We start from the raw sequence: 21017 nt of genomic DNA on the forward strand, positions 1-21017 counted from the left end.
TCCCGCCCCCACCCACTCTGTACGAAAAAGTGCAAAACATTATCACAAAAGGGGTCTTGGAGCGGCCCTTAGCCTGGGCTCCGAGGCCCATGCCTGCCCTGCCCTGCCCCGGACACCGCGTCCGGCGCGGTCGGGCCCTGGCCCGGAGGCCCTCGTGGGTGGCCCGAGGCCGGCCCGGGCTCAGGCAGGGCCATATCATCATGCAGGTGCCCAGCAGGCACCACCACCCACTCCTGCTCCCTGCTTAGGGCTTCCTCCGGGCACTGCCTGCCCCGGCCCGGGACTCTGAGCCTGGACGCTGGGCCCGGGCATGGCTGGCGGCGTGGGGCGGCAGGGAGGGACTGGAGTGAGGCAGGGGGAGTCCATCCTCCGTGCTCCCGGCTTGGGCCAGCGCTGCCTCCACGGCGTCCAGCTCTTCACTGGCCGCCTTCAGCTTGAGCCGAAGCAGCGCTGCATAGGTGCCATAGCGAGATTTCTGAGGAGAAAGCCAGGAGCCTGAGCGCCTGCTCGCCTCGCCAGACCCCTCCCACCAGCTGCGGACAGGAGGAGGCTGTCCTGCCCACCTCCAGAGCCCCCGAGTGGCGGGGTGTTCCCCAGCGGGCTGGCTGAACGTCCTGGGCTCTCAGGGCTATCTGAGGTAACAGCTAGCCTTTACAAGAGCCAGGCAAGTGGAGTGCTTGACAGACCCGTCACTTCCTGACCTAGTGGGTATGGAGTGAGCCTGTTCCCAAGAGAAAACTAAGGCGCAGGAGACAAGGGACCCGCCCAAGTCACCCCTAGAACCCACGCCCATATCCCTGGCCTGAGTTTGTGTGGGATATAGAGGTGCCAGGCAGAGAAGCGCACCTCAAACTCCAGGTAGGCCTCCTTCTGCCGCTGTTCCTCAGCCTCCTTGCCACGGGCCTTCTTGCCCGGCTGGGTGGCTCGGTGTTCCCGCAACTCGCTCGCCATGGCCTTCAGCTTGGCCTCATGGGTCCGCACCTGCTCCTCCTAGCAGGGCGGGGGCAGAGTCAGGGTCACTCTGGTCTGTACGGTGCCTTTGTGCAGATTTTAACAAGGTGCCCCTCTTGACAAGAAAAGCACCCTGTGTGGGTTCCTGGCTCAGCAAGCAGCACAGGGGCTGGACCTCAGGGCAAGGACCTGACCATGGCCAGTGCAAGGAAGCCGTGCACACTACCTACTCATCCGCTCTCAGCCTGGGTTTGCCCCACTCCATCCCCGGCACTAGACCCAGTGAGCTCTGGCTACCTGGGAGAGGCGGGTGGCAGCGCTGGGCAGCAGAGGGCGGCTGAACTTCTTCTGGGAACTAACAGCAGCAGGAAAGGGGGGCGCAGAGAACATGGCGGCCACCACATTGATGCGCGTGATCCAGGACTGCATCTGCTCCAGGCTCCTGGGGAGAGGGCATAGCCCCTTGGAGATGATCTGGGGCCAGGGATGCCATCCTGGCTCATGGCGTGGCCTGAGGAGGAATGAGGCAACCCAGGGAAAGATGGGAGGTGGGGAGCCGGGGTCCTGGCTGGGCAGGAGAAGGCACTCACGGAGCCTGGAAGAGGAAGACCCGCCAGTCAGCCGTGCGCAGGTAGAAGACATGGGGCCTCTTGCTGTAGTCGCTGGCGCGGGTGGCGAGGGCGTGGTGGATACTGATGGCATTCTTGAGCTCTGCCTCTGAGAGAGCCTTCCCAGGCTGGTACTCCTCCTGCAGGGATGCCAATCTTGTCCTGGCCCCAGTCCCAGCCTGGCTCTGCCAAGCCACCCACTCACCCCTCCCAAGCCAGCAGGGCCCCCACCCCTTGGCCTGGCCCGCACCTTCTGCAGGTAGAGAATCATGCCCTTGAGGATCCCGTGGAAGCTCTTCCAGCCCCGCTTGCCCCGAGGTGCTAAGGGGAAGGAAGGCAGGTCAGAGGGGCCTAGGACAGCCCGCCCCATCCATCCCCCGAGCCCCCCTCCAGGCCACGTACTCTTCCTGCAGTCAGGGTCTGCGTGCACCTTTCGCACCAGGGCCCCGTGCTTGTAGACGGCAGCCCCAGGCTCGGGAGTCAGGTCCAGGAAAGGGCTGGAGCCGCTGCCACTGCCCCCGCTGACCCTCTTGATGACCTTGGGGTTGGGGTCGGCCAACTCAGACAGAGAGCGCCTCAGCTCCTCCTCGCCTCTGCAGGTGTGATCTCCTCAGAAGGGCTGGTCCTGGAGCCACACCCCCTCGGCCCTGGCTCTGCCCTCCCGCCTGCCCCACTGGAAAGCTCCAGCCTTTGTGGAGCCCCGGGACCCCTCAACCTGAAGCTCTTGCCATGGGTTTCCCCTATGCAGCAGGCCTCCCAGCCTGGGGCTGCAGCTGCCTCCCCCCTCCTGCGTAACATCCCCATCCTTGCCGCTCCGCACACACCCCCAGCCTTCACACCTTTCTCTACGGACACATCTGACTCAGCTCTGTCTCAGCCACACCTAACTCAAACTACGAGCTTCTGCTCATAGTTTGTTGGTTAAATGGTAGCAGAAGAAGAGATGGCTTCCTAGCCCCCCTACCCCAAAAGAACACTGGTGGTCTGCAGCATCTATCAGATTTAAAAAAGAAATCATCAGATTCTATCTTGTCACTCCCTCGTTCAAAATGTTGCTCCCTATCACCTCCCACATGGAACCTACTCTCCGTCTCCCCACACTCTCCACTGTCCATTCCGGCCAGCGCCTCCTCACCTCCCCACTCCGCTCATTTCAGCCACACCTTTGCCTCCCAAATGCCAACTTCCCCTTTTCTCTCCCCAGATGCTCTCCCTCAGGGAAGCCTAGGTCCAGGTCCTCAAAAAAGCCTTCCCTAGCCAGGCATGGTAGCACATGCAGGTCATCCCAGTACTGGGGAGGCTGAGACAGGAGGGTTGTAGGTTCGTGGCCAGCCTCAGCCACTTAGTGAGGCCTTCTGCAACCTAGTGAGACCCTGCTTCAAAAATAAAGAATACCAAGCCAGGCGTGGTGGCACTCGCTTATAATCCCCAGCCTGAGACAGGAGGACTGCAGGTTCTAGGCTGGCCTCAGCTCCTTAAGCCCTCTGTGACTTAGTGAGACCCTGTTTCCAAATAAAGAATAAAAATTGGACTGGAGGTGTAGGTTGGAGGTAGAATGCCCATCCTGGGTTCAATCCCCAGGACCACGGGGCGGGGGGGGGGGGGGTAAAAAATAAGACTGGAATTGCCGGGCATGGTGGCGCATGCTTGTAATCCCCGCCCTTGGGAGGCGGAAACAGGAGGATTGCCCAGGTTCAAAGCCAGCCACGCTGGCTTAAGAGACCCTGTTTCCAAATAAAAAAGTATAAAATAGGTCTGGGAGCGTAGCCCAGAGGTAGAAGGGCTTCCAGGAACCCCAGTACCACCGAAAAAAAAAAAGACTGGAAGTTTAGCTCAGAGGTAAAATGCTCTGGGTTCAATCCCCAATACTAAAAAAAAAAAAAAAAAAAAAAAAAAAACTTTCCTGATTCCCCTGCACCCTAACCCTGAGCTCTGCCTCCTCTGAGGCCCTCCCAGTGCTGGGACTCTCAGTAGACCACAGCATATACAAGATATTCAAGCAACCAACTGTTGGTTAGGTGAGGGCTCTGCCCTCAGTCTGGGGCCCCAAGGCCAAAACTGAACCTTCTGGCTCACACTGGGCTCTTCTGAGACTGACTCTTGAGTCTCTGTTTCTGCTTGGGGCTACCAAGAAGAGACAACATGGCTACTGTTCTGTGACATCTGGGCTTCCTAGGACCTGAGGGGTGCCTTTTGTGCTATGGTTAAGGCTACACTTCAGAGACATCTGCTTTCTCGCGGGGCTGCCAGGGGACCTCCCTTTTATGTCTCAACACACCTCCTGCCTCAACCCAGCTTGTCATAAACAACCCAGCGAGAGAAAAGACAGACCCCAAGTCCAGGCAGGCTTCTCCAAAGAAGGAAGTAAGGCAGCCTCACCACCTCGCACCCTCCTGGCCTGCACCCACAGCCCCTTCCCTGCCCCATCCCAAATCCCCTGCGCCCCAGGACTCACATGGCCCACTGCAACTTTTCATTCTTGATGGAGCTGTACAAGGCCTGGGGAGAACAAATCAGGGAGTCTGGGTCAGTCCTGGGCAGAGGTGTACTATGTACCCCAGGGTCAGGGCTCAGAGCTCTTCCTCCCAACTCGGGGGAGAAGACAGAACCAGGTGGAACAGAGCAACAGTATACACCAACCATGAGCACAGGCTCTGGAATACGGTACCAAGAACCATGCCCAGCTCTACCGCTTTGGCTGCATGACTTGGGCAGGTATCCATGGGGAGGAAAAATCATAGCAACATGTGGGGGCAAGCGGTGAGCACAGGGAATCCTGGCACATGGCTGAGGCACAATAAATGGTAGCTATTATTATCTACACTGTTGTTATTAAGGGGCTCTCCTGCCCAGAGCCTAGTGGGAGAAGCACAGCCCTAAAGGGAAGAGGAAAAAGCAGCCCTAGAAACCCTGCTTCCCCCAGCCATGTGTTCTGGCCTATTTCCACAGGATAAACCCACACATAGCATATGGGGAAACTGAGACCCCCCTCGAGAGGGAGCTCCCGCCCCCCCCCCCAGCTCCATTCTTGGCTAAGATAAAACGCTCTTAAGATAAAACCCCAGGCCAGGCTGAGGTCTTTGCCCAACCCAGACAGCCTGATCAAGCCAAATGCCGGGGGTCCTGCCGCGCCCCTCTGCACACTTCAGTTGGTGAGGAGCAAAACTAGTCTGAAGCAGTTGTTTTAGTTTCTACATCCTATCCAGCCCAAAGGCTCAGCTACCAAACCAGTCACTTCCCCTCCGTGCAGCTGGCCTGGGGACATCTGCGGGCCCTGGGGAGGACGGCTTCCAGGAGTGACAGAGGGGACCCCTGTTCTCAGGAGTGGCCTGGAATATGAGTCCATGCATGCCAGCGCCTCCAACTGTGGGGGTGCTTCCGCCAGCCTGTGTGAGTGGGTGTGTCCCCGGCATGTGCGTGTTTGGCTGTGTGGCGTGTGATGCTGCCTGCGTGTGAGCTGGGTGCAGTGGTGACGTCGGCGCCTTCCCCGTGACGGGACACAGCCCCCCACTGCACCCCCACGACACGCCACAGTCTCTGACTCTCGCTGCCCAGGCATCCCAGGCCTGCAGCCCACAGAACACCCCAGGCTAATCAACACATTGCCCTCCCCGCACACACCGGGCCCAGACCTTGAGCCCTCAGTCCCCCCAGGCGGCTGAGGTGGACACCAAGAGCCAACCTGCAGCCCTCGTCTCCAGCCTTCAGTCCATGCCCTGCCCGGGCTCCAGATACCCCGCGGCCACACCTTCCATCGAAGGTCCGGCAGCCCCCGGTGAGCCCCACCGGGCTCTCATCTAGAAAGCCCTCTTGGTGCCCAGAGTCTCTCCGGTGTGAGAGGCCCGACTTGCCCCCGCCCGAGTCCTGCCCACCTCTGGCTGCCCAGGCGTTCCGCACCCCCTCCGCCCGTCGATGCCCCGGCAGCGGCGCGCGGCACCTCCCTCACGCCGCCCCTCGGCCGGGCCGGCGGGGGCCGCGGCCCCACGCCCTCACCGCCTTCTTCTTCTTGCGGCTCTGCAGGCGGCTGACCACCAGGTCCGTGTAGAGCACGGGCTTGAGACTTCGGGAGCGCTGCGGCCAGCCGTAGCACAGGGTCTCCGCGCCGCGGTGGCTGCGCCCGTAGCGCACCGAGCACAGCGAGCGCGAGCGCAGCCGCCCGGCGCTGCTGTGGATGCTGTTGACGCCGATCATGCTGGCGCGGCCGGCGCGCGGCCCCCGGCCATGCCCCCGCCCGCCCCGCGCTCCCCGACAGCACGGCCGCGGCCGAGCCGCGGCCCCACGACGCACGAGCGCCGCGCCTGGGCTCCGCAGGGCGGGAGGGAGGGGGCGCGGAGGGAGGGGGGAGGAGGGAGGAGGGAGGGGAGGGGGAGGGGAGGAGGGGGGAGGCGCGGGCCGGGGGCGGGGACGGCGCAAAATGGAGGCGCCGGGACCAGAGCCGGCCCGCGCCGCGGCGGGAGAGCCGGGAGCGGCGGGGGCGCGTGCGTGGGGGGCCCGGACCCCGGCCGAGCTCCCGCGGCGCCAGCCCGTGGTGGGGGCGGGCTGCTGGGAGTCTGCCACCCCCTCCCGCTGTCAGGGATGGAGGTGGCGGGGAGGGGAGAGCTTGGACGTCCCCGAGCCCATTTCGCGGAGCCTGGAGGGGCGGGCACGAAGGCAGCCAGAAATACCCCCCCTCCGGCCCCTTCCGTTCACCTGCAGGTACCCCAAAAGCCCATCTATGTAGGCCTCGTGTCTGCACACCCCAGTTCAAACGCACCAATTCACATTCACCCCAACTCACAGACCTCACAAATTCAGACGTATACCTCAAGATTTACCATATTTAACTTACAAACATACACCCCCTACTCTTGGACATATGTCACAAACCAGACAGCCAATTGCAAGTGAACACCTCAGCACATGTAAACACCCCGCCTACACCCGAAGACAAACACCCTAAGTCATACAAACCCCTTGATTCAAATACACCCTGCCACACATACACAGCTCGGCCCAAGCATACACCCCAACTCACTGACTCCTCAACTCACGGTGGGCGTCCCCATTCTCATACGTCCCCAAACTTAGAAGCCCAGCACATCCCCAGCGCAAACACATCCTAGGACACGTCCAGCGCAGTCACATGTATGTAGTAGCCCAGAGATCCCCTTTGTTCCACCCAGGGGATTGCTTCAAGTGAGTCCAAGGCTCCCAGGATAAAACACCACCCCATCAGGAAGTGGAGTGAACCCGCTGGCCTGGGACACCCCTTCTGCGGGCAGCACAGCCTGTCTTCCTGACACCGCACAAGTGCCCTTCCCGGCGCCCAGGCAGTCTCCAGTCGCCCTTGGCGCCCTGGCTGCAAGGCCTTGGAAAAGCCTTTGTAGGCCTCAGGCCAGGCTACCTCCCAGAGGTACCGGGAAGGTCTTTATAGCTGTACACACTAGGGTGGGAGCGGCGTGCTTGTGTCCCACCTCTGCCTTCCGCCCTCAGTGCACACCGGAGGAACTGACCGATGAAGGCAAATGCAGAGTCCAGGGCCGCCTGCTCACGTTTCCCCAGCCAGCTCCCCTCCCCCGCGCACAGCCCGATTGCAGAGTGTGCGCATGTTCCAGGAGAGCTGCGTGTGGGGGCTGGGCGAGGGGGCGGTGCCCAGGCTGAGTCACGGGAACCCAGGCTCCCCAGCAGGAGCAGGGGGCCAGCGAGCCCCACCCCTCTCCTCCTGCTGGTGCAGATTTGGCCTTCCCTCCAGCACTGTCTACCCGCCCCGCCCCGCCCCCCACCTTGAGCAGCTCCCTGGGGAAGTCGCCGCCGTCGTTGAGGCCCTCTAGGTTCCCGATGAAGTCCCCGCAGGTCATGCGCTTTCCAATGTTCTAGGGGAGGAAAAAGAGCCCCGTGAGCCCTGAAGTCTCAGGACAGGGGCGTGTCTTCATGTTCCCACCCTCCAGCTCCCCACTCACGTGGCCGTGGAGATCAGTGTTGAGTAGCATGAGGGCGCAGGTCAGCGTGTGGGCACCGTCTAGGGGAGAACCGAGGGTCAGCCTTGGCCACCTCCCAGGGACTCTTATAGCTAGTGTCCCTAAGTTTCCAGTTCATCCCCACTCCTTTTCAGGAGCTCCTTTGGCACATAAGCACAACTTCCTAAATGGGAACCCTGGTAATGAGCCCTTTCTGTGACTCCTCTTCCAACAGCGCCCTCAGTGAGGACCTTCCCCTCTTCTCAGGTCCCTAAGATGCTGGTGGCTGCCCCTGCTTGCCCCCAACACTCATATGCAAGTCCACCCTACAGGCAGTAATGCAGACCAGCACACATCCCACTCCAGCCAGGCACTGCCCCACACACGTATGTCAACTGCGCACAGTACACCTGCCACTGCCTCTTCACGGCTCACTCCTGACTCTGCACCATGCCTGCCCAAATGCACAGCTCCACACACACGCAGCTGTGCCAGCACTGCCTGTGCACATACACTTTCACATGCCTACAAACATGTGCGTCCATTCTCTCCATCCATTTTCTCTCATGTGCACACACACGTACACACACGTGCAGTAATGCCCAGCCCTTCTCCCTGAGTGGCCGGCTAGGGCAGCCCCACCCTCAGTTTCCTCACCCTCCGAGGACAGGGCTTCTGGATTGCACTGGAAGTACCGCTGGGAGAAGTGGGCCAGCACACGTTCCCGTTCCTGGGTCTCCCCCATTAAGGCCAGCTCCTTCAGAAACACCCTGGGGATGGATGGGGGAAATGGAGGCTGTCATCCATACCCAAGTGCCCCTTACCAGGCAGCCCTGGCCTTTGGTCATGCCCAGCCAGCTTGGGAAGGGTGATGTCAGGACAGCTTAGAGGGCTCAGAGGAGGAACGGCCGGGCACTGCATACCAGGCCCGGAGGTGGGGACTGCGCCGAGGGCTCAGCACCCACCTGAGAGCTTGGTCCAGAGTCATGCCAGTGAAGACAAAGAACTTGAGATACTCGCCGGCCACCAGTTTGCTGAAGTCATTGCTGTGGGCAGGGCAGAGAGACAGGTGGGGTCTGAAGGGAGGTATCAAGGGGCTGGTTGGGGGTTACCTAGAGACCTAGGGCACTAGATGGAGAGGAGGATGTGCAGGCGCTGCCCCAGGATGCATTCCCTCCACCCCATCCTCAGGCCAGGCCCAGTGGCTTTACTTCTTGCCCAGGTGCCGGGCCACATCAGCCTTCCTGAAGCCGTCTAGTCGGTACAGCCTCTTGGCGAGGCGCTGAGCAGCCTCCAGATCCGCTTTCTGCCCATTGGACAAGGTATCTGTGCTTCCCAGGGCCAGCCGCTCTGTGCTGTCCAGCTCTGAGTCTGAGTCGGACACCAGTTGGCTCAGGGGTGGTTCACTGCCAGGGTAGAACAGCAGACCAGGTTTGTGGCAGAGCCCTTGGGGTCATGCAGGCCTTCCCTCTGCCTCCAAACCCAGAAAATGGAGACAGGAAGAGGAAGACATGGGAAAGGCATTTTTCTTTCTTTCTTTCTTTTTTCCTCCGAGAGGTAGATTGGATAGGTTTTCTCCATCAGACTACTCCATCATTACCACCTCTCTGTGGAAGTCCTGCCTCACATCTGACCCTCATCCTCCTTCCTGCTATGTGAGTTCTGCCTGTTTCCCCAAAGCTCTCAGGGACCTAAGTTTACTATTAAGAATAGACTCTCCATCCCACACTGGCCCTCCTTAGAACATAGTCCTCTGTTTCTGAGAATATGGACAAAGGTAGGATGGCTGAGCTGCCAGGGAGAAACAGAGGTGGGTCAGGCAAAAATCTAAGGGAAGTAGGGATACCCTTGTTTCCAAGTCTTTCCTCCTCATCTTTTAGGGGGAGGAGCCTCCTCTTGGTGCCTCCATTCTACCCACAAAGAAGCAGGCTCTTGCTAGGGGCACTGGGGGTCAGGGTGTACCCCCTCATGCCCTTTCTCTTCCCCCCCTCCCTCACCACCCCAGCTGCTCTACTCACAAAGCCACCTGTCACCCCAGAGACAGAGGCCGGAAACTCCTGGTTGCTAGGCAACCCTGTCTCCCTGGCCACCCCCTCCTGTTGCCATGGCACCCATAACTGAGAGGGTATCTGGCAGAGGGGAGAGCAGAAAGGTTAGGCTGTGAAAGAACTTTCCTGGAGATGGGTGAGAGATGCCCAGTTGGGCAGGTGGGGGACATGGGAGGGAGGTAATGGGCAGAGCTATTGGCTGAGTCTTTGGAGCAGCCTCCAGAATGGGTGGGGGTGAGAGACTCCTCCTGGGAAAGAAAAGGCCTTCCAGGAGAGAAAGAGGATGTTCTCTGGGGATTCTTCAATCCTGAATCATGGTTTCTTCAATTACTGGGCCTGAGCCCAGGGTGGGGGCAGTTAGGAGGGGCCAATGGAAATAGTCCTCCAAATTGGAAAAGAAACATCTGCTAACCACCTATAAACTACATCCTCATACTCAGGATCTGTCCCTTAAATCATCTCGTCCTGGGGAGCTGGAGACCTGGGACTGCAAAACTAAGGGAATTACTCACCTGCCAAGGGGTGCTGCCCCCAGACCAAGGCTGTCCTCCGAGTGGCAGGGACTAGGGGGCTCCCTCCCTGGGGCCAGCTTGGCTCTGGCCTCTGCCCCCTCCTCTTCCCCTCTCTGTGTCCAAGGGCCTTCAGCAGCAGAGCTGGTACCAGAATCCGGCTCAAGAGGGGCAAGCGGGGCAGAAGCAGGTGGGTCAGGCCGAGGGGCAGGGGGCTGGGGAGGCAGCTCAAAGGTGAAAAAGGGGCTCTGGGTTGGGCCAGGTGAGGCCAGGGCCTCCAGGGACGCGAGGCTGGTGTAGGAGGTGCCCTTGGCACGGTGTGACTCCAGGATGGCTTCAAACACACAACTGAAAGAGTCAGGCCCATCGGCCGAGGGGCTGATCCCAGGAAGATAGGGCACAGGAGACTTGAGCGGGCCAGTGTGAGGTGTCCGGCTCCCTGGCCTGCAAGGGCAGGGAGAATGTCTAGTCAGGGGACAGAGCACAGGTCTGGGAAGGATTTCGTTGAACTCACACTGACTCTGTTATGGGGATTATCATCCCCTTTTTCACAGGCTCACACCCCCTAAAAAAAAAAAAAAAAAAAAAAAAAAGAGCCTCCCGGGTAGAGGGCCCTGGAGATTCAGTACTCTGCTCACTCAGCCCCACCCAGCCCAGCAGCCAGTCCCTCCCTGGCTCCTGCCCTCTCCCCTCTCTCTGCTAATCTCCCTTTCTCCTCCTTTCCCTGATCCGATTCCCTCCTGCCATCCCATTTTCTATTTCTGGCAACCTCTTAGAAGATGAGGCTCCAAGCTGCCGTGGGGTGTGAGACAGAAAGGAAAGGCCCCACACTCTTCACTCTCCTGCCAGGACCTAGGCCCCAGCTGGGCATCCATGTCCCCAGGTTGGCTTCTGACTTCTGGCCTCTCATCTTGCCCGGGACCCTCCAGAACCAACCCCTTGTCTTCTCTGTCTGGCCTCCCTTGACCCTCCTGGGTTCTTGGTCATTTCCCTAGTGATCTGCGGGGCTGCAGGCCTCCTCCTTGAATCCCTTGCCCACCATATGTCCTATCAGACACCGCCTGTGGCATCCTGCCCCTTACTGCTCTTCTCTCTTTATGCCAGTCCCTCTGACTCAGCTCTGCCTCTGGCCCAGCGGGGAGGAGCAAGCCACTTCTCTCCCCAGTTTCCCACTCACCGGACCCCTTCTGAGGCTTCAAACACCTCATCATCCACATCCTCTTCCCCGCCAGCCTCGTCCTCATCCTCATTACCACTGCCCAGGCTGGAGCGAGGGCCAGGGCATGGGCTGGGCCGGGGGGCAGGGGCACGGGAAGTGCCGGGTGGGCCCTCAGAGCTGGGCTGACTCTCGATGGCTGAGTCCACCTCCTCCCGCTCAGCCAGCACCTCATCGATGTCAGTCTCGCGGTAGCACCTCAGGGGCACCGTGTCCAGGTCTGTCTCCGAGTACTTAGCAGCTCGCCCCACAGCCACCCCAGAGCTCTGCCCTGAGCCCGCCCCAGGTGGGGACAGGGAGGCCTGCTCTGGGGGCTTAGCACCTGTGGTGTGCAGAAGCGCCGAGTGAGGGGTGGTCCGTGTCAGCCCGTCCTGACGCTGTTCTGCAGTCCCCCACAGCCTCATATTGGCAGGAATTCCTTTCACTGCCTAGCCGCCATTCCTCCTACCACAGACTTTGCTCATTTTGGTGCTGGTTGTGTTTCTTTCACACCAAGCTCTTGTCAAACAACTTTGAGAACCTGAAGAATCCCTCTTTTCTACTCCAAAGAATGATGCTTGAGGTCCTGCTATCCCCAGCCCCCATGGCTGAGCTCCCTCCAGGTGCCCAGCCCAGGCCTGACCAGTCCCGTCATGATACAGATGGGAAGATCAAGGCCTGGGGAGGCCCGGGACGCAGGAGTCCAGGAAAGGACTGGGGAAGGTTTGAGAGAGCTTCCCTGCCAGTCTTCAGCTGCTGTGGGGAAGGCCCTGCCCTCTCTCCACCCCTGGCCTCAGTCCCAGGCCTCACCTGAGCTGGGGGGGTCCAAGGTGCCATAGAAGAATTCCCATTTGGCTCGAGCAATTTTCTGGGCATGAGAGGAGACTTCCCGGGGGGAGAACCAGGTGTCCCCCTGAGCCAAGGAGGGAGAGACAGACATAGGCATTCAGGGACAAAGCCAGATGTCCAAGGATACAAGGAAACAGGACAAAAACAAATAGAAACACACAGGGATAGAGAGAGAGGTGTAGAGACACAGGGACAAATACAGAAGGTAAAAAAGAGATAGGTTTAGGATATTAAATGGTTCAGAGTGAACAGCAGGCAGACCCAAGTCTGACTGGTGGTCAAGCCTTGCCCCTTCACTGGGGCTACAGGCCCCAAAGAGTCCAGGAAAGACTGCCTACCTGGTTCCAGAGTCCAGTGTCAGTGGGTCCACGGAACAGTGTAGCCAGGTGCTCCGGAGGGCCCCCCAGCCCATTGGGGAGAGAGGAGTAAAGGCCATCTGCCCCAACCTGTGGTGGGACTGGTGGCCCACGCAAGGGGTCCCGGCTACCAGGAAGGGCAGAGCCTCCTTTAGCTGGGAGTGGGTCTGATGTGGACGCCTCCAGTCGCAACTTCCGGTTGGAGCCAGGCCCAAGGGCTGGGGTGGGCCTGGGAGGAGAAACCCCACCCAGATCCCAGCTCCGACTCAAGCCTCCAGGAGCAGGCAGCCCATTGAGTGGCCTCACGCTGGCCTTCTCCACAAAGCGGAAGATGACCACGGAGCTCCGGGCCCCCGGTGGTGGCTGCCCAGTAGGTGAAGAGGGTGCCCAGGGTGAGGAAGCGATACGGGGAGAAGGGGGGCCACGCAGAGGTGTACAGGGTGCTGTCACACGCCCCAGGTCCCGGCCTCTGGGACCTGGACCTGTCACTCGCCGTAGCAGGGAGCCTGTGCTTCCATACATGCTGGCTGGGGGGCTCTGGGGCACTGGGCCTTCGGGGAGCCAGCGGCGAGGGCATCTTGGCGGGGAGATGGCACAGTCACCTTCTGAGCAGAAGCGCATGGCACCCTGGGCCATGCTGGGGCCGGGGGTCAGGCTGGGGGGGCAGGGATGGCAAGGCCAGGTGGGGAGTGGGGGGGCTGCATGCTCTTCAGACAGGCCTGCAAGAGAGGAAGGGGAGCGAGGTGAAGTGCCAGGAAGTTAGGTAGCTAGTGTAGCAGAGACAGGGAGGGGAAAGCTGGCTTGAGCCTCTGAGCCCCAGGAACCTAGCCTATCCCAGGAATATGGGATCATTGATCCCACCCCTGGAGGCTACTTCCGTGGAGGCCTGAGGAGAGAAGGATTGTCCACCAGTGAGCCCCTGGTTCTTCTCCTCCTGCCTGGAAGCCCTAAGCATCACCTTGGGGGGAAAGAGGAAGCTAGTTCAGAAGTTAAGTGAGCCGGGTCCCTGTGGCAGTTTGGAGCTACTTTTGGTGTGGGGGAGGCTGGTATCCCAACCTCTGGATCAGGAGAGCCAGCCATCACTGCCATTCAGCCCTGAGCCCACTACTGTCCCTTGTATGTGGAGCCCCCACTCAGGGAGAGAATGCATGGCTTCCAGGAGAGAGGAAGGACAGGGGTTATGTAGGGACGATGAAGGGCTGAGAGGCACAGGAAGGAGGTGGACAGAGTCCTGAACAGAAGCCCCTACCTCCAATACACAGATGATGAATGGGAAGGGGACATTCTCTTCTCCACACATACATTCTCTTCTCCACACATACTCAGATGCACATACAAATGTGTGTGTACACACACATACATATCTGCACACACACACACGGACAAATATATCAGGGCACAGTTAAACACGTTCATAGGCAACACCCTCTGATACAGACACAGACACACACACATACTGCTCAAAGACACACCCTCATACACTCTCACAGTCATAACAAATATGCGTGTAATGGAAAGGCACACGCCTGTTTTACACACACATCATCATCAAACAGGAACACACAAAGAGGTACCCAAATATACACACAGTCTTTCATTCTCCAATGCACACAGAGATACAGGTGTATCAGACACAGAGATTGACTGTCCACAGTCACATACAAATACAGATGAACCTTTACACACATACTCAGGCAGGACACACGCCCTCCCCTCCCCCTCACCAGCCACAGGGTCTCCAGGGGTAACACTGCACCACATTGCCTCCTCCCCTCCCCCCAGGACAGATCTTGCCCAGCCCAAGAGAGACCATAAAGGGGTAACTGGGCCTCTGGTGGCAGTGCAGGGTTGAGGCAGGTCAGGAGCAGCAACCCTGCCAGGCAGGTTCTTGAAGCTCAATAGCCCCCCCCCTCCTCTGGCGCACCCCCTGTGCAGCCCCTACCCCAGCCACCTCGTTACTCACCGCTGCTCGTCAGGAGCTGGGACCGAGGAGAGGCAGAGGAGAGGCTGGGCCCAGCTCAGCTGTGAAGGCAGCGCGGCTCCCGCTTGCTCCAGGCCCGCCCGCCCGCCTCGCAGTCCCTCCTCCAACACCCCCCACCCCGCTCCGCTCAGGCAGCGCTAATCCCCCCACCCCCGCCCCTCCCAGGGCCTGAGCCCGGAGGGTGCCAGCCACCCCCCTCGTCGTTAGGTCCCCGCTGGGCTCTCAACCCAGGACCCGCCCCAGACGAGGGGGAGAGCATAGGGAACCCCTGGTTATTCCCCAAACCCTCACATGCCCCACCGCACTGGTGTCCAGGTCCCTGTCGCCCACTGCTTCCTGAGCCACACGCAGGGCCCAGCTGCACACGCGTGTCCCACTCCAGACCCCACGCGTGTCCCTAGGAGGTTGCCACATGACCTGTTACATGCCACACGCGCTCCCGCCCCCACGAGCACGCGGCCTCGCAAAGCGCACGGTGCGGGTGTAGACCAGACCCGCCCCCTAAATCCCAGAGAGCAGCTATGGAAGGGAGATCAAGGGAACACCTTGAACCCTTCAGGGCTCTGAGTCTCAGACCCAGGAGACCCAATCCTCACAACCCACCCAGGGTACAGAAGGAGGGATAAGTCGGACTTCAGGAAGAACTCCTGGCCGCCTGAGTTCGTAGTCCTGCCCTCCTAGGGGTAAGAGGTCAGTAGAGTTGACCCCGAGACTGGAGGAAGCAGGGGACGGGCAACCCTGGTGCCCTTGGCCAGGGTAGAAGGGGGTCTGGCTATTTTAAGAAAGCGCCTCACGATCACTATGGCAACTACTCTTCTTGGAAAGGCCAGGGAGAGCAGGTGGTGACCTGGGAAGGAAGAGGGGGTCGGTTCGGGCGGTCAGGGGGAGCGAGGACGCGCGAGGCGGGGGCGCGCGGGGCTCACCGCGGGGAGGGGTGGCGCGGATTCCGCGTGGTGCTGAAGGGGACAGCGCCAGATTCGCCGTACTGCGCAAGCGCAGAGGCGCAAACAAAGAGGGGAGGGGGAGGAAGCGCGCGCCCGGAGGTGGTGCGCGCCTACAGATCTATCTTTGCAGAGGTCGGTCCTCACACCTACCCCTTCCCTAAGAAAGCTAAGGAGGAAGAGGAAGCAAGCCTCTCACCCAATTTAACACTTTTCTGATCCTTTCTCGCTGCTGGCCTCTTCCTTCTCGCTACCTTGAGGGGTGAAGGAGCGTCGTGGAAGGGATTCTGGGAAAATCGGGATGTCTGAGTTCTCTATTCCTGTCTCGTTTGATCCTGGCCAAAGCACTTTCTCCCCAGGGCCTCGGTTTGCCCATCTTTAAAATGGAATGATAGCAAAGACCTACCCACCTTGCAGGGGCGCCCAATGTTTCCTTGGAGAGAGAACGGATGGGACAGTTTTGGTTTTGAAGAGGCAACTCAAGTGGTTGCACAGGGGTGCGCAACCCTGAATGCGGGCAGTGGCCCGCACACCCTTCACATCCCCCACACCCATGCCTTAGATGATGAAAGAAAGCGCTACTCCCGGGGCTTCCCAGAGCAGAACCTGAGACTAGAACCAGGAGACGTGGTGAAAGGGAAGCCCAGTGGCTGAGTTCAGGTCTCTGGGGCATCGCATCACCGCGTCATGGCGGGCTGGCCCCAGACCCCACAATTAACTCAAGGCCCGCTGAGAAGCAGTACCCCTGGTGGGATGAGCCATACTCATTCTCGGGACTCTTGTCCTCTGGAGGAAAAGCAAGGGACCAAGTTGGATATATAGTCCTTAGCGTCCCCTACGTCTCTCTTCCCAGGCAAACACCCAGCCCCTTCCGTCTCGAAGTGCAATAGGGTGGACAGTTTTGTACTTCTCAATTAATCAGGAATGGGAGGTTTGAACAAGTTTGCTTGATGAAAAGAAAAATTCTAGCTTCATTCCATTTATTCGTTCCTTCAGCAATTACTTATTGAGTACCTACTGCGTGCCAGAGAGCAAGAGCCTGGACAATTTCTCCCCATTTTTCAAGAGACCGGATGACAGAGGGGAGGCCCTCGTAACCTAGGAGTCCTGGCTCCGCCCCTTCTGCTTTTGGCTTTGCCTGCTCCTCCCATCACCACTTCACTTTGAGGCGGCTACAGGCAGAAATCCGTCTTCGCCCACCGCTTCTCCAGCCTCGGGCTTGAAGCCCTGTAGCCGGGAATGCGAGGTGTAATGTTACATCACTGATTTGTTCTGCAGTTTCAGGGTCCATCCGGAAAGCTTTCAGATAGGAGCCTCAGTGAGACGGCACTCGATTGAAACGGTCTGTCTCTACAGCCCAAGGAGGCGGGATCGCTGCAGAGCTCCAAGGCCCAAGCAATATATTACTGCGCACGCGCAGAAAGCCGATGGAGCCACCAATGGAGCCGTCCGGAGGGGAGCAAGAACCCGGAGCCGTCAGGTACCGAGCACAGGAGGGGCGGCCGAGGAGCGAGCCGAGCCTGGGTCGGGCTAGGGGGCTGCTCTCGAGAGCTGGGGCAAGGGAGCCTAACGGAGGCGGACTCCTAAGTCACAGTGGCCCGGGGACACAAACACCCTTTGCCCACAGGCTCCTGGACCTGCCGTGGGAAGACGTCCTGCTCCCACACGTCCTGAGCCGGGTTCCGCTGCGCCAGCTGCTCCGGTTGCAGCGCGTTAGCCGGGCCTTCCGGGCGCTGGTACAGCTGCACCTGGCCGGACTGCGCCGCTTCGACGCTGCTCAGGTGAGCTAGGGACGGAACCCCGCCCACACCTGGGGCCACCCCACCCCGCCTCCAGCCCAGCCCCCATCTCCGCTGGGAACCCTGCGGCCCCTGGCGCAGTCAGGACTGCCCCGAAAGCGACTTCTGCAGCGTAGAGGACTCCCAAAGGGCAAGTACGGGGTAACAACTCGGGAGCGTAGTCTCTCCTGGGAGAGCAGACGGCAAGCCCCGAGAGCTGTCAGGAAGAGTCAGGAGTGGACAGGCAGGATCGGTCCTGCCCCGGGACCAGGTGAGAGTCCGGGTGTCTCTCCGCCCGCAGGTTGGTCCGCAAATACCGCGGGCTGCATTGGCCCGGCTGCTGCGGGACGCCGAGGGGCTGCAGGAGCTTGTTCTGGCGCCATGTCACGAATGGCTATCGGACGAGGACCTGGTGCCGGTGCTGGCGCGGAATCCGCAGCTGCGGAGCGTGGCACTAGCCGGCTGCGGCCAACTGAGCCGCCGCGCGCTGGGGACACTGGCCGAGGGCTGTCCCCGCCTGCAGCGCCTGTCGCTTGCACACTGTGACTGGGTGGACGGACTGGCGCTGCGCGGCCTCGCCGACCGCTGCCCGGCCCTGGAGGAGCTGGACCTTACCGCCTGCCGCCAGATCAAGGACGAGGCCATCGTGTACCTGGCGCAGAGACGCGGCGCCAGCCTCCGCAGCCTCTCGCTGGCTGTCAACGCTAACGTGGGGGACGCCGCGGTCCAGGAGTTGGCTCGGAACTGCCCACAGCTCGAGCACCTGGACCTCACTGGATGCCTCCGCGTTGGAAGCGACGGCATCAGGTGCCTGGGCCTGGGGGGCGACGGGGTGGGAGGAGGGCAATCATTCGGCCTCTGGAGGCAGGGGCGGGTTGTAGTCGTCAAAGGTTAAACTGGGAGTTCTGGACTTCACTGCTTACCAGGGCACCACTTTTGTGAACAGGAGGGCCTCAAGGATTAATTATCTAGGCCAGAAGGTCCACAGTTTAAAAGAACTTTTGAACCAGTATTTACATATTGGGAGATTTCACCTATCTGGCTTTTTTTTTTTTTTTAGTAAGGGGAAATCCTGCCTTCCTGGGCAGAGCTAAGGAGAATGTTCCCCCTTTAAGCGACAGGAAGTCTCTCATTCACTGGAGGCCCGGAGGGTTTGATCTCACCCAGTCCCCCCCCCCCCCCCCCCAGCTTGGGAACCTTGGAAATAAGTACGCCCCAGCTGGAGCTGGAGGCAGACCTGGAGTTGGTTGGAACCTGCGGGAGGCTGAGTGGGCTGGGGGCCGGCCGAGGGGGTGGAGCCTTCTGCCTCTAGCCTCACGCGGCTCCTCCCTCAGGACATTGGCGGAGTACTGCCCAGCACTGCGTTCGCTGCGGGTGCGGCACTGCCACCATGTGGCTGAGCCCAGCCTGAGCCGCTTGCGGAAGCGCGGTGTGGACATCGACGTGGAGCCACCGCTGCACCAGGCCTTGGTGCTGCTCCAAGACATGGCAGGCTTCGCACCCTTCGTCAACCTGCAGGTCTGACCCTCCTGCTGGTGGGGCACAGCTGGACTGTGTGACTGGGGCCTGGCACTGAGCTGTAGGGAAACTGAACTGTGGGTCCTCCCGTGAAAGGCCAGTGCCCTGCCCCACCCTGGAACTTCAAATAAAGAGCTTTTTACCCCAGCTTGCCTGGTGCTGCTCTGTTGGAGAAGGGGGATGTAAGGTTGGGGAGGGAAGGTCAGCCAGGCATAAATGTCCAATTCCTGAGACAGAGATGACCAGAATGCACTCACACCTTCCTTGGGCCACCTTTACTATGCTGCTGGAGGCAGCTCTGGAGCCACAAAGTCGAGAAGGGGTAACAGAAGGAGTCAGGAGGAGGGGAGCCCCTGTGTGGGAGTGTAGGGCTCCTGCATCCTCTGGGATCAGAGTCCAGCAGGTGCCTCAGTGGAAGCGGTACTTTCTGGCTGGCTTGAGGTTGATATATGTGGCCCTCATCTCCTCAGCTTCGGGGCTCCGCATGTCTTTGAATTTCTCCCCTTTGGTGCTCACTACCTGGTTGTCGATGTATCGGATGAGCTTCTTGGGGGCCTATTGGGCAATCAGGCAGTGAGCAAAAGAGGCCAGGAGCCCATTCCTGCACCCCACAGCCCCAGCTGCCCCACCGCCTCACCTCCTTGGGAGCCACAGGCCGGTGAACCTTCTGATCCTCAGCACTATCCACCATCATGTACCTGCCCAGAATCGACTGTCTGGGTCACCTCCTGCCACCTGGAAAGCCCCTCCAGGGCCCAGCCCAGCCCAGCCCAGACTCACTTCTGCAGGATGAAAGACTTCAATTCATCCTTTTGGGGGCCTCTGAGGCGCCTGGGCAGATCCTGTGGGAAAAAAATGGCCTAGTGTAGGTCCAGGGGCACCAGCAGGGACAAGGGATGGGCTGAGAGCCCAGCACCGAGGTGGCAGAATGTAGCTGGCCATGCAGGGGAGGCGCCTGGACTGGGGGGCGTACCTGACTGGCACCATCCCAGGTTGGAGACCCCTCTTCCTTCCCCTCCACCAGCATCTGCACAGCTTCTTCCAAGTCCCCTCGAGCTTTGGCCAGCACCCACTGGGCCTGCTCCATCGAACAGGTAGGGAACACCTCCAAGAGTACATCTACCCCCGGCAGCAGATCCTCCTCAGTGCCCGCTGCCTGTGGGCACAAGCAGTGACACGAGAGAGATAGCCCTTCCTCCTTTTCCAGCCCCTAGGTCCTCATTGGTACCCTCCTCTACAAGTACCTCATCGCGGGAGTTCCCAGCAGCAACTGGAGACCTGGTTTCTTCTTTGAGATTTTCAGGCCGCTGCAGGGGCTCTGAAGAGTGGAGAACCTGACCTTGGACACAAGAGCTCTGTGGTTGCAGGTTCTCTTAAGGAGGCAAAGTGGGCATCCAGTTTGCCAGGGCTTTGGGAGTGGGTTATGAGCCTCCCAGTGCCAGAGTTCCGGACTCACCTTTGTTCCTGGCATCGCTCAGCCGCCCTGAAAGCTTCTGCATCATGTCTCCTATGGTGCCCCTTCAGGACAAGGAAAAGGTGAGGGGGTGTTCTTCCCACCTGACCCCCAGGCAACCAGCTGGGCCAGGCCCCACCTGGGGATGTGAGCGAAGCCGGGCACATAGGCCTCCATCATCTCGGTGAAGGCTTCCATATCGAAGTTCTCCTCTGATGGGCCCGCGGGGCCCAGGTCCTCCAGGACCCCGAGCACATAGGAGAAGATGACTTCATCCAAGCCACTGCAGCAACGGGACAGAGCAAGCCTGGGTAGACACTGCATGCCGCTGGCACCCCATCTAGCCTGAGGCTCCAGTGCTCAGCTTCATGGGCATCTGTGAGTCAGACCCCAATCCCTGGGGCCTTATGGTTTCCCTCTGCTCAGTAACTGACAGGGACAGGATGAGAGGTAAGGCCATCTCAGGAAGTCTAAATCGGCCCTCGCCCCCTCAGGAATAACGCTGAGCACTTCCTGCCATTTCCATGGTCCAGGCCCAGAGCGCTGCCCGCCTGGTCCTGGTGCGGTGTCTACCTGAGGTCAGCCTCTGGGAGGTGCTTCTGGACGAAGGCAAGGAGGGCTGCGCTGACAATCCGCTCCAGCTCCATGCTCTCTCCTCTTCTGAAGGGAACAAAATAGGACTGCCAGGCCCTCTCCCTGTGCCCCCACACAGCAGACCTGGGCTCGGGCTCCTGCCTGCTGCTCTGGTGTGGCGCCATCTGCTGGTGTTGCCCGCCTGGCTGCCCCAAGCCGAGCCGCAACCCCCTCACCACCCACCTCCACCTCCTCCAACCCAAGACACAGCAGCGCACTGTTTCCAGAAACCTCCAAAGGGAAATGTCCCACCTCCCCGCT

The 21017-nt window shown here is 60.1% G+C and overlaps 3 protein-coding genes across 5 annotated transcripts; 1 reads left to right on the forward strand and 2 right to left on the reverse strand.

Moving 5' to 3' along the window:
* Positions 1–244: 244 nt before the first annotated feature.
* Positions 245–13184, reverse strand: PSD (pleckstrin and Sec7 domain containing; the record flags this gene model as incomplete). Of its 2 annotated transcripts, none has more annotated exons than XM_080694968.1 (16): positions 245–475; positions 847–990; positions 1249–1393; positions 1542–1699; positions 1810–1880; positions 1962–2152; positions 4015–4058; positions 7322–7411; positions 7499–7557; positions 8153–8265; positions 8461–8541; positions 8707–8901; positions 10056–10496; positions 11230–11590; positions 12058–12160; positions 12435–13184. In XM_080694968.1, the coding sequence occupies 16 exons, from the start codon at positions 13086–13088 to the stop codon at positions 245–247; spliced, it is 3081 nt and encodes a 1026-aa protein (XP_080551094.1). The 2 variants fall into 2 exon arrangements, with proteins under 2 accessions (XP_080551094.1, XP_080551093.1); XM_080694967.1 differs by having other exon boundaries at positions 10056–10517; positions 12435–13088.
* A 3549-nt stretch (positions 13185–16733) lies between these two features.
* On the forward strand, positions 16734–18676 carry FBXL15 (F-box and leucine rich repeat protein 15; the record flags this gene model as incomplete). Its single annotated transcript, XM_080695091.1, has 4 exons — positions 16734–16854; positions 17002–17155; positions 17454–17959; positions 18487–18676. Exons 1-4 carry the CDS (start codon positions 16802–16804, stop codon positions 18674–18676), a joined length of 903 nt encoding a protein of 300 aa, XP_080551217.1. The 5' UTR covers positions 16734–16801.
* A 402-nt stretch (positions 18677–19078) lies between these two features.
* On the reverse strand, positions 19079–20770 carry CUEDC2 (CUE domain containing 2; the record flags this gene model as incomplete). Of its 2 annotated transcripts, none has more annotated exons than XM_080695210.1 (8): positions 19079–19225; positions 19308–19368; positions 19451–19512; positions 19644–19826; positions 19915–20042; positions 20127–20188; positions 20263–20406; positions 20697–20770. In XM_080695210.1, the coding sequence occupies 8 exons, from the start codon at positions 20768–20770 to the stop codon at positions 19079–19081; spliced, it is 861 nt and encodes a 286-aa protein (XP_080551336.1). The 2 variants fall into 2 exon arrangements, with proteins under 2 accessions (XP_080551336.1, XP_080551335.1); XM_080695209.1 differs by having other exon boundaries at positions 19909–20042.
* Between the last annotated feature and the right edge of the window lie 247 nt (positions 20771–21017).

Source organism: Muscardinus avellanarius, assembly GCF_963383645.1.
Source record: "Muscardinus avellanarius genome assembly, chromosome: 4".
Taxonomy (NCBI): domain Eukaryota; kingdom Metazoa; phylum Chordata; class Mammalia; order Rodentia; family Gliridae; genus Muscardinus; species Muscardinus avellanarius.